Here is a 19082-nt window from a genome sequence, read left to right as displayed (position 1 = left end):
GCTCTGGCGGCTCACACCCACCTTCATCACTTGCCCGGGGTTCCTCCTGCTGCTCTCCCTAAGTGTTTTTCCCCTAGGAAGTACATATGGAGGACGTACCACTTAACCTACGCTGGGGAGAAACTGGCGGATGACAGAAAGAAGTTGAGAGAGTGAGTAATCGGGTCTCTGCCGGTGTCCGGGGGGCTGGAGAGGCCTCGCTGGAGACTTTGTGCCCTGGCTCAGGTAGGACCTGCACTTAAAATTGACTGGAAGATGGGACCAGCGCTGCCCGCAGGGGTGGGACAGGCCCTGCCCTGGCAGACCGAGAGGCCGTTTGCAGGACAGGAGGGCCTCGGGTCGTTCCTCGGCCACAACCCACACCAAGGCACCTGGACATATTGCCCCTTGGCTGTCCGTGCCAAGCTCCTGCAGAATAGGTTGTGCTTACTGAGCTTGTGCCTGAGGTGTCCTGCAGAGACGAGATTAGTGAGAAAAGACATGAGTGTAAGGGGAGTGGAACACAGAGAAGACCAGGGATGGCGTCACGCACATGAAGCACATCATTAGCTGATCTCCAGGGAAACTGGGAGCGCTTGGGGAGCAGCTGCTCAGCAGAGGATGGGGACAGGACACATCACATGGTGGAGGGGATCCAAAGTGGAAAGGACCTCTGGAAGTCATCTAGTCCGGCCCTCCACACAAGCATGGGCAGCTAGAGCAGGTTGCTCAGGGCTGCATCCACTTGGGTTTTTAAGCATCTCCAAGAATGCAGACTGCACAGCATCTCTGGATAACGTGTTCCAGTGCTTGGTCGCCCTCACGGAGGGCTTGGCAGAGCTGCTGAGGTAGAAAGGGAGGGAGGAATGAGGATGGAAGAATGCCAAGCAAAAGAGCAAACCAAGGATCAGTGTGTTGAGCTCTGGACCTGCTCAGCCATCTATATCAGAGACAATTAGTAACAACACTGACGAAGGACTCCCATGTTCCCACGCCCATTGGGGCAAGGGGACAGAGGGTGCTTCTGAGCACTCCAGCTGTTGCATACAGCAGTGCTGGGTATGCCAGCCTGCACACAGATCAGCAAGAACAGCTTCTCTGAGTATTCAGATTTAGCAAGACAGCCCTCATCAAAGCTGTCCTTGGAAGACTGAGCCATAGGTGATAGATGTTGCAGTTAAGGGGCTGCTGCAGTTAAAAAGGCAGATGATCAGGCCCTCCTGTGCTGGCAGCATGGTCTGCCTACATGAGTGAGAATTTTAACTTGTCCACCATCAGAGCATAGCACATCATCGTAGGAGCCCATCTCCCCCTGGGAAAGAGGCGGCTATAGGATTTCAAAGGTTGTGGTTCCTGGGAAGCTGGCATATAACAGCGTAACTCTCTGTTCAGGTATGGCATCAGAAACCGGGATGAGGTCAGCTTCATAAAGAAACTTCGAAAGTAACCTGTCAGGTAAGTCCTGAATATCCAGTAAGAGCTACTAATTCTTCCTCTTCTGCAGAACTTAGCGTTCAGGCTTGCAGCAGCTGGTGTTGCTGCTCTCTGCTGCATAGCAGAGCATTTCTGAATGCCCTGCATTAGGCTTGTGCCCTGGCTGTGGTCTGTTTCCAGATCCTGGTTGTGGTGTTTGTGCTTCTCCCGGGGCAGGGAACAGTAATTCAGGTACCTCAGTTAACATACGTCAGGAGCAGCAGCAATAGCTTAGTGCTGGCTATGGTGCATCTTCAACCCTACTTCATGTTTACACTCTCAGTCTGCTCCCACAATGTCTTGAGACTCATTAGATGCAGTGTTGCTTTGCTGTTGTGATTGCTTCTAGGACCTTGGGGTTTTTTTAGGCTTCTTGAATATCTGGAAATCACTGTCAGGCATGTGGCTGGGTGCTAACAAATCCCTAGGAGGACGGAGCTCTCTTTGTGCTACAGGCGATTGCCATCACCCAGGTCATTTGGGTCCTTCTGTGTCCCTCAGACCCTCAATACCCCAGTGACTGTTTCTCCCACCCTGCTCCTACTGCTCCTGTACCATTCAGAGCACCTGCAGCCAACAGAAATGTCCCATGGGTGCACATAAGCAAATGCAACAAGCAAACACAGCATGTTCTTTGCTGTTCCACAGCAGGTGTATTTTGAGCCATTTTTCTCAATTACGGCAAGCTACAAGGAGTTAGGAAAGGGGGACCTCAGCTTACATACCCTGTAGGTTTTGACTCCCAGTTTCTCCGTTTTCTGGTTTATAGAAGTATGAGTTCAACCGATTCATTGTTCTCAGAAGACAGGACACACCACTAGACAACTGTTGGTCATTATATTTCTGTGCAGCTGATGCGTTTAGGAACACTTCCAGCGCAGGAAGCACTAGTAGCACATATATTTACCTGTTTGTAACCTATATGGACATAATTCTGGCATTACACTGCTATTTTTAGAAACTTGTGCACACAAACGCAAGATGTGGCTAAGACTCTAAAGCTGAGTAAGTTTAAAATTACATCTGCTTTCCTTCCACATCTAAAACCACAATCACAGTGTCTGAAGAGCAGTGGTAAGAGCAGCTTTTCCAAATGCTTGGTTTTTTGTTGTGCAGCTCCAGCTAGCTGGGTTAGAAACTGTTGCTTTGTGACCACGGTAACTTTTTTTTTCTTCTTTCAAGGCTGCTACATTTGCAACATCCCGTGTAATAAAAGGTGTGCCATAACAGGAGGCACCTGCCTCACGGTGCCTGTGGCCAGCAGTCACCTATGGCACTGGCTGATCCCCCCCTGAACTCTCCAGGCAGGGCAACAGGGTGATCGGAGAGCCCAGCATGCAGTAACTTGTCACTGCCAAATATTTTCTTTCTTTAACAGAGAGAGCAGAGAATCCAGCCCTACCAAGACCTGACCGTGAATTCAGCACTTTCCTGGAGGAAAAGGTTGTAACATTTCAAAGAGGAAAAACTCCAGTTGAATGGACATTCTCGTATTTTTTTTTGTAGTTGCTATTTGAAATGTCTGCCTCTGAGCTGTACGTGGAATGCATTTGCAGCAATTAAAGAGACCCTCCAGTTTTCTGAGGCTTTTAAGGCCCTTATTTCCAGCTGCAAATCTGCGTCTGACTGTTTTGCGTGCTAGAAAAGGATTGATTCTCCTGGTACGTGAAACAGCATAGGCGAGATAAAGTAACAAATGTAGCCACAGACTATGCAGAACAATTAACAGTAGCTAAAACGCTACCTTACCGTTTAATCACCACCTTAGCAGTAGTAAACAACTCTGGTTAAAAATGTAGTATTGAAACTAGTGTAATAAAAATAACGGCAGCAGAAAAGGTTCAATACAATTGAACAAGGCACAAACGTTCCGTTGTCAAGAGTCTTCCAAGATAAGGCAAAACATGCCTGCCAAGTGCTAAGGAGACACTTTAATTTAACCACGGGCAGGGTTAGAAGTGTCATTGGATTAGAGGCTTTGTCCCCATGGAACTGGCACAGCAAACGCAAAGACAGTCCATCTCCAGTGCCTGCTCGAGAAGTCAGTCTTTGCCTTTCAGTGGAGCTGTGCATCCAGGTCATATTTCTCGCAGAATTTGTCTGTGAATGGTATACAGGTAAGGAACTCGCACCACTCGCACTTGATGGGGTAGAAATAGAACAGAATCACAAGCCCTGAGAAGAGTGCAATGAAGATGAGCTGGAAAACTATAATTTGGCATCGCTTCCTATACAAATCAAACTTCCCAAAGCTAATGTAGGGCAGGAAGGCAAAGGAGAGGAAGAAACCACTGATAAATCCTGAAATGTGAGCAAAATTATCAATCCAAGGCAGCAGGCCAAAGGCAAAAAGAAAGAGCACCACAGCCAGCAGCTTGAAGAAGGCCCTCCATGGGCGTGCCAGGATTTGCCAACTCTGGAAGAGCTCCACAAAGAGACAGGCCAGAATCCCAAACTGGGATCCCGCAGGGCCAACCTGCAGAAGAAGAGCATCACAGGTAAGATCAGGCACACGCCATTTGCCTGGATCCTGCAGTCAGCTCCAGGCGTTACAGTTACTTGCTGTTCCACTCCTTGTTCAGTCTTTCTTGGGAAAGAGATGCTGCAGCCTGTGACTTCATCCCTATAATAATGAGGTTCAAGGAGTAAAGGGGCCTGGTTTGATTTAGGAACAAGGTAGGTGTGAGGCCAGCAATCACCAGAACACCCTTTATATTTAAGGAGGGCAGATCTGGTTTAAGTCACCAGAGGAGAGAAGCCCTTGAAGGCGCTCTCCTGGCTTCCCTCACCCACCATGCACTTTTCCTTATTGAAGGACCTGGAAGATAGTCCTCCAGGTCCTGCCACACAGCCTTCTCAAGTGAAGCCAGATGGTCACATCAGGCTTCTCCAGCTGTGGCATGTGGACAGGGACAGTCTGTGGGAAAGGTGAGCTCTGCTCTTTGCCCCTCTCCTGCTTGCCACTCACATGTGGAGAGTCTCTGGCACCAGCTACAGCTCTCACTTCCCAGCCTGCCAGGGGCCTGCCTTATCCTGTGGCTGGACCAACCCCCCCACCGGCTGCAGAAACCCCCCCATTCATTATGAGAGGCAGCTTTCTTACTGCAGCCAGACTGGGCCAGTCACTTGGAAAGCCCACAGTGCTCTGGGGGATACTGTTCAGCAGCTAGATGATGGTGTGGTGCCGTCTTCTAGCTACCAATCTGCACAAGGCATGTGCTGAAGGGATGAGCCCAGCTCTGGTGTCTCTACCTCCGCCAGAGACGCACAGGCACTTAGAGAAGGCTTGTGTTCAGGGTAAGTTACCAGGACCCTAGTCTGCAGGAGACTCACCTCTGCTCTGTAGGGTAGAAATATTGCACTGGCAAGGTTCCCAGTGATGCCACTGAGCAGGTAGATGATAGAGATGCGATGCCATCCTGCCAGCTTCTCTAGGTCCCGCAGGATCGTCATTTGGAAACAGATTGAAACCAGACAGTGCAGGATCCTGCCAAGTTCAGAGTACAGGAGCTGAAGCAGCAGCCACCGAAGTCACCCCTGTGCTTGTGTTCTTTGCTGAGAGCTCCTGGTCTGGCCTCGCCCACGCCTCTAATACCCCTCCGAGCAAATGCAGCATGGTAAACCTCATCAGGGACAACAGCTCAGCACCCCCGTGTCCCCCAACGGAAGGGACTGCCAGAACAAGCCTCACAGCAATCCCAGGGTTCAGGGTTCCCCCAGCCAGACAGGGGAAGTTTTATACCTATGCTTACCCAGCATGGAGGAAAAGCGAGAGCCAGAGGCGGTAGAACTGGTCGGGGACTTCTGGATTTAGGAAAGGGAGGAGTCCACAGACATCATCCATGCAGTGCACCTAGGGCAGAAGGTTGTGAGGCACACCAGCCAGCATGGCCCTTTACCAAGGCCAGGACAGAGCCTCCGGTTAGCTCTGAAAGAGGGGCTCTCTTCCCTCTTCTCCGCTGTGTCAAGTCCCAGCCCAACCCACACGTGACCCCTGTGCCATAGTAGTGACCCTACACATTCCCTGTGGCAGCTTTATGCCCTCATTCTTCACCCCAACACACACACAACTGAGACATCTGCGTTTGCTTGCTAACGGAGCAGGAAGGCTGCATTCTCCTCCTGCTTCCACAGCGGTCCTGTGCTGGGCTTTCACAGCTGCCAGCCCAAGTCATAAAGTGGTCTCCAAAGAAGGACAGGGGCAGCCAGCTCTGCTATTACAGTCCGGATCAGCAACTTCCCCAGGGCTCAGAATGGGGCAGGACACAGGACTCCCACCTATGCTGCAGCACAGTCACCCCCAGATCTTGCCAAACTGCTAAGAGGAACAGGAGGGAGAAGGGCAGCCATACAAACCCCCAACTGCGCACTTACCTGAGAGCAGAGTGTTGCCTCCTCGTGGAAATAGCCCCGCATAAATTCACAATACTCCCGGGAGGTTATTTCACACCTGGAGGTAATCAAAATGAGGAACAAATCACACATGGAAAGCACAATGTACCATCCTGTGCTCTCCCAGGCCGCCCACTCCCCCTTGTCTCATCCCAAGTCTGCCTATGAGATCTGATGCCTTCAGTTGCCCCGGACATGCTGAGGTGTCTCTGCAACAGATGCACCAATCCATTCCCATTTGAGCCCAGTGCCACTCTCCATACATCCCTGCTTGCCTCTCTCCCACAGGCAAGCCTGACCCACCTCCACAGACTCACGCCCTGCATACAAGGGCTCCAAAACAAGTCCTAAAGCCGAGCTATTTACAGCTGAGCAAGAACCACCAGAGCCCGGGGAAGCTGTGTCTCTGGGGCTGGGGGAGTCTTCTGCCTCCATAGCTGACAGAGTGGAGAGGGGGAGCTAGGCCAAGAGTGTCCTAGTCATTACTTTCAGGGACACAGAAACTCTGTGGGGCAGCACTGATTTTTCTCCCTAGCAGGGAAAGTCAAGCCTAAGCACTAGGTAACTACTCAAGCTGAGGAGCAACATAAGGAAGAACAGCATCTTCCTCCTTGGCAGACCCAGAGCAGGTTGTTTCCTGACATCTCCTTGAGTGCTCAGGGACTCCAGGCTGGGGCCAATGTAGTCTGGCAGGACCAAGCTGGCCACTGCCAAGGAGAAGTGCAGAACTCCCCAGCAGAAGTCTTTAATCCCTTGGGATTCGAGTCCCTCCAAACTGCAGGACCAGTTGAGCAAAATACTCTGCTGCACAGAAGACTCAGGCTGGCTGTTATCTCCTGCTCATCCCAGAGTCCTGCTCTGTCTGGGAGACCCATCATGGCTCCCTGCCCAACTCCCCTCCCCAGTAGGGCTCTGGGCTGCGTGTGGGAAGGACAAGAAGGACAAATGGCTGTGTCTACAACCTGAAAAGGGCCCCCCTGTCTCACCCTGACATCCAGCTCCTCTCTGTACAGGTAAAACTCATTACCTTCCTTTGGTCCCAATGCAGCAGGGCCGGCCTGTAATCACGCAGTCCATGTGAAGGTGGTTGGTGTAATTCCCAGCGCTGTTTTTTGTGCAGATCTGGAAAATGACAACAGGCTGCAGTCAGCCAGCCATGGCTTTGTTTGCTTGCCTGGGTAAACTCAAAACAGTCCCACAGACACGGGCCTCCCAAGGCTTCCCTCTGACAGCAGGATGGTGCCTGACACCTCGTCTGCCTGAGCCTCAGTCAGCACCTCCTCTCTGCCAAGGGATGAAAACAGTCCCGAGGCCAAGTCGGTCTCCATCACCCTGTCACCCTGGCAGAGCCCAGGGCTTTAGCTGGCACAGGGGAACTTTTGTTGGTGGAGGGCTTTGAGCCTTGTCAAGACAAAGCCATGGCTGCCCTGATCTGGTGTTTGCGAAGGAGGCTGCACCAGAGACACCCCCCCTTCCACCAGCACAGCTGTGGCTCTGCACAGTGGGATGCAAATGCCGTATTCCAGCTGCCCGTACAGGCTCTGTGCCACTGGCATTGCTCACCGGCCATTTGGTGATGTCATCTGGCCACTCATGCGGCTCCATTGAGGCTGGCTGCTCACACACCCTGCAGCAACAGAAAGCAGAGATCAGCCTGAGAAATAACTTTTCCCAGCACCAGGCAGGATTCCCCAGGGAGCCATCACACTGTCCCTGCCCCCAGGCTGCAGCCCTAGAGCTCCGCTCTGTCCCTGGCAAGGGGATGGTGACATGCTACATCACATCAACCAAGGCTGTGCTGATCAAAGCCACGGCTTCAGCATAAAGGCAGCCATCCGAGCACAAAGGCAGCTGCCCAGCAACTCACTGGCTCCTTTCCCGGTGGACACAACCCCAAAGGTGGGCATTCAGCCGGTCTCAGCTCTACATCAGCCCATGGTGACCGAGGACAAAGGTGTGCTGTGGCACCCAGCAGCTGACAGGGCTCTGGGGCAGAGGTGTGCTGGGACCGTGACTGCTGTACGCCAAGAAGGGAGCCTGCGCAGGGAGCAGGTGAGGATGAGGAAGGCACCCACAGCTCACAACAGGTAACTGTGCAGGTAGGCAGCCAACAATGGAGACTAGGGGCAAGCAGAAATATGATCATGTTCTGCCTCAGCTTCCCCTGCGGCCGTCAGGGGTAAGGACATCATTGCACCTGCATCCCTTGGTCTCCAGAGCAGCTGCTGTCCCACTCAGCAAACAACTGGCCTGAGACTCCATGAATCTGACTCTACTGTCACAGCAGCCCTGTCCCGCTGGGCTAGGCAGGACCTACCTGGGGTCCTGATGACAGACAGACCCAAACTGCCTTTTGCTTCCCGCCAGCATTGGTGTGCTGGGGTGATGCGGCCACTTCACCCACACAGCCAGCGTGGACTGCAGGAGAGAAGAGAGGTGTCACTGTGAAGCTCAGGGTGGGAGAAGCATCAACAGAAGTGGCCCTGAGACTGCAGGGACAGCAGGAAAGGGACCACCACACTCACCGAGCATTCCTCCTCTGAGGTCTGCACACAGCCCGACTTGTCGTTCCGCACGCAGCAAGCTGAGTGCTTCTCCTTCTCCCGCTTGGCGCTGATGAAGCTGTGCACTTGCTGGTCCTGCCTCATGCACGGTGAGAACTTGGCCCCTAGGTGGATCAGGGCCTCCTGGCAGAGATGGAAACACTCAGCTCAGCCAAGGGGCAGGCAATGATTGCCTGGGGCAGAGGAGGCTGGGGGAACTGCCAGGGGTACCCTTATCAGGACTCAAGGGACCAGGGACAAGTCCTGCTTGATGAAGCCCAACACACATCAGGCATACTCTCAATATTTGCTTTGAAGAAGGCAAGCGCAGAACAAAAGTTCAGCAATTTCCTTGCCCATGGCCCTACAAAGGCCAGTGCTGTAGCCAGGAAAGGAAACTTTGGGACACACAAGCCTTTCCCAGGGGGAATGGCATCAGGAAAGCTGTCACACACCGTACAACTCCTGCATTTTCTCTAGCCCTGCGCTTGGCTTCGTAGGAACAGGGTGCAAAGCAGGTGTGCCAAGGTCCACCCCAGCCTCCAGGTAGCCTCTTCTGCTGGGTGGTTGGGGCTGGGAGCACCGCTGCACCCTGCCCGTGATGGCAGGGCCCCATGGGAAGCCCAACCAGCGATGGCTGCTAGCACCACGCTCCAAGCAGCGGTGGGCTCCGGTCCATGGGGTGGCATGGCTGCAGCACGCAGTCCCCCATCTGCCCCCCAACAGTCCCAGCCAATGGCACTCACTGAGCTGGGGCCGATCCAGAAGTTTTCCTGCTGCACGTATTTGACATTTTCATAAACCCCTCTGTTTCGCAAGACCTGCAAGAAGAGAAAGTGAGAGCCCCATGAGCTCCTGCCCACAGGGGCAGCAGGGCAAGCAGCAGGGGCTGGTGAAAACAACACCCAGGATGAACAGAAATCCCCACAACCAATGACAGGGCATACAGTTCTCTCAAACTGGTCTTCTGCAGGACCACAGGTAAACCCCCATCAAGGCATGGGCACCTTCACCTTAAGATTTCACTTAAAAGTCTACCTCTGGCTGCTTCAGCTTTCAAGAAATCCCAGGGCCTGCAGACCTGAGTGTGGCTTGAGAGACTGCAAAAATCTTTGCACAGCTCAGAAGCATAAGCAGCACCTGCTGGCAGCCTAAGCCCAGGAGCTGGTGACAGTGCTCTGAAAGGTGTCACACAGGTGAGAAGCTCCCCAGGGCATCCTCAGCATGGAGCGGGGATATGGCTGTAGAGATATGTACCCGAGAGACCTTTAATAACATGTGGGAAGGCTACAAACAGCTTCAAGATCAGCTCTCAAAGTCAGACAGGTCAGTTTTGCTCCTGGCAGAAGCAAAATCCTGCAACTGCTGCAAAAACTTAACTCAGATTTGAAGTATTTCCCTGTCATGAACATCCTTCTGGTCTCCACCAGGAGGAGAACAAGCTGTTTGAAAGGGCTTGCGGCACAGACATAGTCAGAGCCTGCAAAGAGTCCACCGTGCTTTGTGCTAGATATAATCTGATGTCAATGTGGCTGCAGGAGGGAGAGAAGGCAGCGTGGGGGCTCACAGAGATGCTGCAGGCAGCCCCCCAAAGCCGGACACCCAGCATCCAGCCATCAAGGCCCTCAATACTACAACACAAGAGCCAGCAGCTGAAGGCTGAGACACAATCCCACTCCAGACAAGGCAGGGGGATTTACTTACTGAATCAACAGTTTCATGTTGTGAGAACCCCACAGGGGCGATGCCATAGATGCACACAGCGAGAATGGTGATGAGTGAATGCACAAAGGTGACCCAGTAAGTGAAGAAAGGCCTGGATGGACAGAAAAGGAAAAGAACAGAGGCAGAAACCCAGGCATATTACATCTACTCACAGAACACAGGAGAAAAGCTGCTGGTTTTCCCCAAGGACCTTGGCAGAATGTGGGGTACAGGGCCAGGATCACCTAGGGATGCACAAGACTGGAGGCAATGACCCAAGGTCTTGCTGGCAGACAAGACTCTGTTCACTCTGACTCCCCCATTACACCGGGCAAGCCAGCCCTCCCCAAGAAAACACCCATGAGAACACAGAAGCCTGATGCCAAAGCGTGCCACGTGTCTGAAATAATGACTTTCGAGGAATGATCAGAGGCAGGGATACCTGAGACTTCCTGTTCATCACAGGACAGTGGTGATGGGGCAGAGATCTGCAGTCCCTCCAGGTAGCAGAGATACAGACCCCAAAAGCAATGGGAGGAGCAGGGAGAGCTCCCAGCACAGGGTAATGCTAACATGCTGCTGTCTGCTGCAGTTTGCACTGTACTTCAGGGATACAGACTGAGGGGTCTTAGCAGCAGGTTTCACCCAACCACCCCGAAGCAGCAACCCAAGTCACCAAGGGGCAACAGCACTCACTCACTCACTTGTTTTGTTGGGACCCCTTCTGTGACTGCAGCTCTCACCTGTGATCATCCATGTCCTCAATCTGCCGTTTGACATAGCTGTCGATGCGCTTGCGGTATGTACGGTTTGTCAGCTTTCCCACCATACCCAGGCCATATGGCCTCTTCTCCTTGGCAAAGAGCTTCCTGACAGGGACGGCGATGCGCTGGCCACGCTTCTGTGGGCTGACACTCACCACCTCCTGCCGCAAGCGGACCTTGGGCTGTGCCAGGGCCCCATCCTTTTGCTTCCTCCAGCCTCGCTCCAGTGGGCTGAAATAAAAAGCAAGACGGCAATGGTTTCCTTCTGCATGGCACAGCAATGGGGACCAGCCCTTTCCTGGTCTTTGGTGGCAGCAGACCCTCTGTCTGTCCCACCACAGCTGGCCCGAGCAACAGCTGATGGCAAACAAGGTGCCCTGAAGTGGAAGCTGTATTTCAAAGGGTTAAGCAGCGCCAGCTGATGAAAGCGCAGGACTATACACAGAAGGTGGCACAAGGCAGCTGTGCCAGATTGAGCCTCACCGATGAGGAGCAATCAAGGCTTTAAAGTGTTCCAACAACAGGCTAAAATGAGGAGGCTGCATGCAGGAACATCTGCAGCCTCATGCACATCTATTTCCTCCTCTACTTTATTCCTCTTACTCTGCTACGAAATGGAAGTGCAGTTTAGCCCAGCAGTAGAAAACCCCACCCTTAAAGCACTTTACTGTGTTTGGACTGGCAAGTCAAAGCTCCACACTCACCAAATCAGACAGAGGAGAAACAGGAATCCAAGCAGCTTCCCAAACCAAAAAGTGACAGTGTCACATGCTGCAAGCTGTGCCAGTTACCTCTCATGATCTGTCTTCGATTCCTCCCTTTATTTGCACTGATGCATGCATTTTTGGGGAGAATAACAAAACCAGGCTTCAACAACACAATAAAAATCCCAAGTATCACTGGCTAAAGGAAGGCTTTTTTTACTAAAATAAGAGTATGCGATGAATGTTGCACAAGCTACTGGTGAATAGCACCTGCTTTGTAAGTCTCCATCATATGCAGATGTTTTTGTATTTCTTTGTTCTTGAACAGTAGTCTGAAGGTCATGCCTGCAGCATTCAAACCCTTTCCAAAAAAACCCCAAAACTACTTACCATTTCATCCTTGCTCACTGACTCGCACTGTAGCGGGCACATCCCTGACATGCTCTAGTCTAGTTTACCTCCTCTGGCTTCATAAATGAAGCCCCCTGCACAAAGGCAACGGTTGTCAGAAGCGGTCAGAGAAACCAACTGACCATCTTCTTTCTGCAAGATCACCAGACCATCTTGGAGAGATCATAACAGCTCTGAAGTATGGACAAGCAACAGGATGAGGGAGAATCTGAACCTCTTTAGCCAAAAACATGCTGTGAAATTCCCGCTATTTTCAATATTGCACCTTGCAGAAGAGGCATTTTTATAAAGCTGAAAGTCCCAACCTCCCCTCGGGAAGTCCCTCTCCAACAGAAAGTGCAGATTCCACTGCAGCCTGCTCTTGCCCCAAGAGTTCAAGTGCTTTCTGTGTTACAGACATGCTGTTTCCCAATATTTCCGGTGCTGGGCTATCAGGTTATGCCAAAATAAACACCTAGCTGCCTAAAAGGACACCCAACTATGATTCTGATAACAGTTCTCCGAAGCGTGAAAGAAATGTATTTTCCTCAACAAATAAAACCATTTAAGGAGATCCAAACGGAGCCAAGGAGACTGACACGGTCTCAGAAGAGTGACAACAAACTCCTACCATTTGCTGCTTCCACTTATGTTAAGACTAAGACAAGTTCTTGGAAACACTTGAAGGGAAAGCACCAACACAGCAAGATGGGCCGAGAACAGCAGAACCACAGCAAGGACCTCCCTGTCTGCTCCGTGCTCACACCCAGCAGAGCTCTCTGCTGGGGTGAGTTGCCAGCTAAGCTAGAGCTGACTCGGAAACGACACAGAGCAATTACTCAGTACCAGTTACTCAGGTGGAAAAAATCTAGGCATACAGTAGTACAGTACCACCCACATATTTGTAGGGTTCTCAGCATCAGTGCCACACCTTTCTCTCATTTCAAGTGAGGAATGTAGCCCAGCTCGACACTCAGCAATGCTTCACACCGCTCCTTGGAGTGAGACAACAGCTCCTGGTGACTGCGGCAATGGCAACAGCCACCTTGTCTTTGCTACGTTCTCCATAGCCAAAGGCTGGGCCCCCAGCATCCTCACAGCTGATTTAAAGTGTCTTTTGTTTCCTGAAGGCATGATACAGTCTCCGAAACACTTCACGTGAGGCTGCAAGTTGCTGGAGAGACTGTAGAGGTGGCCTCAGAGTCACCTTTCAAATGCATGGGTAGTTGGGGCAGAAGGTCTTAAGCTGAGTTTAAAGAAAACCCATCAATGCACTGCTCTTTGAGCTCTGCACCAACCACTCAGATCCTGGCTTCCTCCATGCAGGAGGTCCTATTCTGAATGTGCTGGCCACCCCATGTTAGGCTTTGGCAGCTTCCAGGAGCATACTCACAGTAGCAAGTGGCTTCTTTCAAGTTCATTTTTGTCCAAGGCACCTCCTGTGAGATCTGCTTGATCCAGTGGCTTCACCTCAGTATCTTTGATTGCCGCTTCTGATGGCGACTCAAACACTTCATCCGGGTAAGTAGAGAGCTCCTCATGAAGGACTCCTTCCTGGGCAGAGAAACAGAAGTCCCATCAGAAGAAGCCAGCATCACATTTGAGACACCAGCCCTGGCAGAAAGCAGCGCTGCTCTCTGCACCACACAGTCCTGCCAGGCCTAGAGTCTTGCACTGCCTCTGGGGCCAGTACCACGCCAGAGCCCTGCCCCTCACCCGAGCAAAGAAAGAGGTGTCGAGCTCATCTGGAAAATCCACAGTGTCCTCCTCCAGGAAACTTGCCGGGGTGAAGCTGCGCCGCTGAGCTCTCCTCAGGGTGCTGTCCTTCACAGAGCGCCCCTGTAGCCAGAGAAAGTGGCATTGAGTCACTACCAGAAACCTGAACCCCAGGCACATGCAGGGCCACTCCAGCCAGCGCACAGGGAGCCCAAGTGCTGAGCTGGTTCACGCTCGTGTGTGGAGCACAGCAGACCTGCTGATGTGTGACACTTTCCTGGTGAGACTCACAGGTGGTACCCCACTTTTCAATCCACGGTGCCCATCTCCCATGTGGGTAAGGCTTGCAACATGCTCCTCTACCACGTATTGTATAATGTCTCTGACCGAACTGCAGTGATGGGTAGTACTGGACACAACAAAAAGGTCACTGGGCCCAGGAACGCAGACACATGGCAGGATGAAGAGACTTGCATAGTAAGAACCTCAGGTACTTCTGCTCTTCCATGACTTCTGAGCAGGTGCAGATGGACCGCCCAGATGTTCAGGCAGGCTGAACTGGACCTGCTGGAACCCTCTGAGGCTGCTGGTTGTGGGAATCAAAGCCCCCAGGCCAATAAACGGAAAGCAAGACTTGTACCAAAACCTAGCCATCATCCCTGCTTCCTGCAAATCCTGCCTCCTAGACACAGGGCTGAAACAGAACAGGAGATGGCTTGGTTTCTTCCCCTCTGTCACTGCTCTCCCCATCCTCTCTGCTCAGCAGCTCCTTCCCTCTCACCCTTCTCTCAGGGCAGAGCCCCATCCTGCCACCAGACTGGTCCCTGCCCTCCCACAGACAGTACCTTCACTAAAGCTGCAGCTGCTCGGAAACTCATTTTGGCAACAGACTCCCGTTTCCGCCGTCGTGGGAGACGATTGAACCCTGAGCGTGAGCTGGTGAAGGAGCAGAGCGACGTGGCGCCTGGCGTGATCGGTGTGTGTGGGATGCTGCAGCCATCATTGTCGTCAGCCATACGGAAAGCTCGGCCGCGGGCCAAGGGGTCGATGATCTGCTGAGAGAAGCAGCCCATCAGTTCATTCACCCCCAAACCCTTCCCTACCAAGCCCTCCTCCCTCCAAGCAAACACTTGAGACCATGACAGTGGCCTGGCTCCTGGGATGACCAAGAGCCAGGCTGGCTGGACCAACCAGCAATTCTACAATAGGGAGATATGGAATAACCTGTTGCAAGCTAAGTCCTAGTTGTAAGCCTCAAACCTAAGTCCTCAAACCTGTCCCCCTGCTCCCCTCCCTTTTTCTTTTCTTTTTTTTTTTTTTCCCTTCTTTTTCTTTTGTTGGTATTGACTATTTTCACCCAGAATGTTCCTGATATTCACAGGAGACTCCAAACCTCTTTCAGCCCTTCCTAAGCTCTTGGTTTCATTCATCTCCTGTGCCAGTGAGCTCTACAGTCAAAGAATGTGCTGTCTGAATAGGCGTTTGAGAAATCCCCGAAAACAGCCATGCTCTTTCTCCAGCTAGTTTCCTTTCTGATACTGGACAGCCCACGACTTAAACAGTATCCTGTTGAAGCTTAACTGTATATTTACATCTGTTTCCATTAATTAAGTTATAACAGCTGGAAAAAGCAGGCAAGCTTCCGGGAGCTGCAAGCCCTTCTTTGGGTCTCTTCAGGCCAAAGCTCCCGCTTCTTACAAACAAACGAATCAACCTAATGAAAATACTGCCTTCAGCTACAAACCTTGCCTCTGTCCTTACATCATCACAGCTGTGGTTTCCGTAAGACTTCTGTGCTTTATCCTGACGTTTTATGGGCTTTTTTTAATTCACAGTTGCACACTTAAACAGGAAGCTTTATGGGCTTACACCTACTGATACCATGTTGTGATTTAATGTAGCCCACAGAGTCCAATAATATTTCTGAGTGTCCCGTGACCAAAGACTAACTGCAAGACACTTCAGCTAGTAAGAAAACAAGAGAGAGCACAAGGTGAAACTTGACTGAAAGATGCACAATATTCTCTTCTGCTTCAGTGATGCAGCCCGGCTTCAGGTCACAGACTAACCTGCTCTGGAAGGAATCTGTTTCCCCACTTGCCCAGGTTGCAGTGGTGTTCACTAACGCACAGTAATCAACCACATCGATTACTATGGATCAAATGGAAGAGCTGGGATATTGTGGGTTAGTTCTGAAGTGCTGGTAACTGGATGTGCTCAACTGACTCCTGTCCCTGGGGGGTCACACTTGAAGGTAGCAAGTAAGGGGCTACCAGATGCCCTTTGCAGGCACTCAAAACCATTTCCGAGGACTCATGAGCAGAGCTGTAGTACCACTGATGCAAAAGACACTTTTCAAAGTCCTAAAACATAACCAGGTTTCTATGAGGACAGTAGCTGTGCTACTGCCTGCATTCTGCTTGGGGCAAGGATCCACTAAGCAGGTGTCCTGACTGACAACCAGGCCTGTTACTGCATATTTGGGTCCAGGATACTGGCCGCTCCGTGCACAACAGAATTTTGTCCTTGCAAAATGGCAGCAAAAAGCCCAAGTTGAGAGCTCTTGGACATGCTGCACACATCTCATCACCACCATAGTCACAACACGACAAACACTGCTCTGGGCCTATCACCAAACAGCTGAGGGATCTCAGCCAACGAGACTGGAGAGAAGCTGCTGAAGGAAGGAGTCTGCCAAACTGTATCTGAGACTTGAGGAGTGTCTGAGCATAGAGCCCAGACATGTTCAGGCAGAACTAAGCCCACAGATAGGTCACAGCTGCCAAAGTGGTAAAGCCACCGTGTGGGAAACTCATGATGGCCTTGATTCTGTCCCAGGTTACTCACCTTTTGCATGCCCAGCTGGCAGGGTCCGACATAGAGTGGAGGAGGAGTCTCCGTGCTTGTTAGAGAAATATTGTCCTGACTGGGCAAGTCCATTTCCCGGATGACCTGAGGTTTCAGCTTCCCATACCGCAGGCTGCAGTGGCGGAGGCTCTTTCTCTGCCATTTCTGAGTAGCGTCGCTGTCTTTGCTCACTCCAAACCAGTCTGCTGTGCCTCTGAAAGATGCCAGCATATAAGTGCAAAGAAGCATTATGTTTGCTTGGACTACGCACATGAAAAGACAAAACCCTTGGTGGTCACTTCCAGCCCACCCCAATTCAAAGACAGGCAGAATTCTTCCCCATGAGCATCTCGCAGCCTGTCCTCAGCTGGGTTCAGCAACCTGACAGATGTTGGCCAGAAATGTTCAACTATCAACAGCATTCTGTCTCTCAAAACAGAAGAAAAATGACAGGAAAGATTCACTGCGTGTAAAGGGCAGTTTGTTCTGAATTTTTCCAAAAAAGAAAGAAAAAGAGATGGAACAGAAATTCAGAAAAGAACTTGGTGAAAGTTTGGGGTTTCTTTTCTTTAAAAACACTTACCGTCTTCAGGCCAGCTCTAGGTGCCCATTGTGGGACTGTACTGTTTCACGGCTCTGTAGCTTCTCCCAAGAGCCACCAGAGTTCACTGTGCTCTCCCAGCCTCTCCCCACACTCCCAGGATACCCCTAACTTCTCCATCTCACGCTGCAAGATTTCTGTCCTCCTCAAAGGTAACAGTAATGGCAAACGTTTGCTGTGGTCCTGATCTCTGCTAAGGCAGACACACACAGTTCTAAGCTGCCGGTTGCAGAAGCAAGAGCACAAGGTCACAGCCATGACGTAGGTTTGCTGCCAAGTGGCTGCTGTCACAGAAAAGCAGTGGATCAGAAGCAAAACCCAAGGAAGACAGAGAGATTGCGATAAGCCAGACTAACAAACTACTTCAAATACTGCAGGACAGCTGGTACTCTAAACCTACAGAGGTCATCGCAGCCCTGCCAAGCCTTTCCCACTGTGGTTAATCCTTCCTCAGGAGATGACAAGCTGTGTCAGCCTACAGTTGTCTGGCCTAGGTGTCGAAACCTGAAAGTCCTTCCAAGCCAAACCTGAAACTCTGGCCTCAGACCCTCTGCTCAGGGGCAGGATTTCCAGCTGCAGAGAAGCAAGACCTCACAGATCACAAAGGGAGTGTTAAAACGTACACTGGAGTAAAGGCTGGGTTAAATCTAGAATTAGATGTCACAGGCAAACTGAGTCCGTGCACTGGAGACAGGAAACTAGTCCTCTGTTTTGTACCCTACTGAGCAAAAATACCATCAACCAACAGGTGAAGGTGTCCTGCCACCATGTAAAAAGATATGAATTTGAAACTCTCAGCCTTTTCAGCCAAAGCCTCCAGATGCAAACCATCACACATTGCCCTCAGCCTTCCCCATTCTCCCAACGATCCAGACCAGACCCTTCAGCAGGCATGAGGTCATGCATGCCATTGCTAAATCTCACCTGACCTCATTGACTCTCCAAATGCCTCCAGCAAGTCAACAGAGGCCAGATCTCAGAGATGGGGCTATGTGCATGGCTCAGAGCACAGCTCTGCTCCCACGGACCCGTATCTTGTCAGGGCAATCTTCGTCTTCACTCAGTGAGGAAGGGCCTAAGGTCAGCACCTGGCCTGACAGACCCAAACCAAGCTTATAGCACAGAGGTAACGCTCTGACCGCGCAGACACACCACATGACACAAAACAGTCTTACAACTCAGAGGGCTTCTCATACACCGCCGTAACCAATATTTCAACACCAATCTGACCTTGGGTGACAAGCCTGTACATGGGGTCACTCCTCAAAGGGAAAGGACTGAGGGTCATTTGTGCCCATACGAGCCTGCTGATGAATGGCCCATTGAGCCAACAGCAGCACCTCAGAGCCCTTAAGCTGTGCTCCTGCTAGCCTGGAAGGACAAGCACCACCACAAGTGTTTTGCTCTGTGAGGACCACTACTGGTCCAAGGCCAGGGTAAAGAGCTGTCCTACTCTCTGATCATAGTCAAGATAGTTCAGGAGAGCTGACTGCAGAGTTCAGGGTGTCTGGAGCACCCTGGGAAGATGCTAAATGCTCCTGTCCAGCTGGGGAGCCTGATCACATCCCACAGACTCCCTGGAATTCTGTAACAAGCAACAAACCAACATCAGAGGTCAGCTCTCATGCTTCTATCGTGATGAGCTAATCAGCCCTGAAAGCCTAAGACTGAACACAAGCAGTCACCGAAGGCGGACACAGTGCCAGAGTGGCATCTGGCCGAGGGTAGCAGTGAGGAAGGTAGGACAGGAATGGACTCCTGGGCATTAGGTCCAGTCCCTGCCACACGCAAAGTCACATTGTCCGTCTGATTTAAACATTTACTGAGCTCCAGTCTCAGGGTGGTGGTCGATGGGCCATTGTGCCCTGGACTCCCAGAGTGGCTCATCTCCTTGGTGCTAAGTAAACGAAGACCTCCACCTCAAAAAGAAGACAGTCACATTTGGATTAGAAAAAGCCGTGATGTCAAC

General features: G+C 51.5%; 1 protein-coding gene across 1 annotated transcript in view; it reads right to left on the bottom strand.

Moving 5' to 3' along the window:
• Positions 1-3169: 3169 nt before the first annotated feature.
• Positions 3170-19082, bottom strand: part of RHBDF1 (rhomboid 5 homolog 1 (Drosophila)) — a 21806-nt gene continuing 5893 nt past the window's right edge. Inside the window, exons 3-17 of the mRNA XM_009708830.1 lie at positions 16513-16726; positions 14511-14717; positions 13666-13788; positions 13343-13503; positions 10835-11086; positions 10092-10203; positions 9134-9208; positions 8370-8531; positions 8162-8262; positions 7408-7471; positions 6872-6966; positions 5827-5902; positions 5205-5305; positions 4786-4939; positions 3170-3928 (exon numbers count right to left, since the gene is read on the bottom strand). Of these exons, the coding sequence (XP_009707132.1) occupies positions 3509-3928; positions 4786-4939; positions 5205-5305; positions 5827-5902; positions 6872-6966; positions 7408-7471; positions 8162-8262; positions 8370-8531; positions 9134-9208; positions 10092-10203; positions 10835-11086; positions 13343-13503; positions 13666-13788; positions 14511-14717; positions 16513-16726 (2317 nt within the window). The 3' untranslated portion in view covers positions 3170-3508. The remainder of the gene's footprint in view (positions 3929-4785; positions 4940-5204; positions 5306-5826; positions 5903-6871; positions 6967-7407; positions 7472-8161; positions 8263-8369; positions 8532-9133; positions 9209-10091; positions 10204-10834; positions 11087-13342; positions 13504-13665; positions 13789-14510; positions 14718-16512; positions 16727-19082) is intronic.

The sequence above is a fragment of the Cariama cristata genome, unplaced genomic scaffold (genome assembly GCF_000690535.1).
Source record: "Cariama cristata isolate BGI_N322 unplaced genomic scaffold, ASM69053v1 scaffold4001, whole genome shotgun sequence".
In the NCBI taxonomy this organism is placed as follows: Eukaryota; Metazoa; Chordata; class Aves; order Cariamiformes; family Cariamidae; genus Cariama; species Cariama cristata.
The sequence above is the reverse complement of the archived record's forward strand: the minus strand, read 5'-3'. Positions and strand labels throughout refer to the sequence as shown.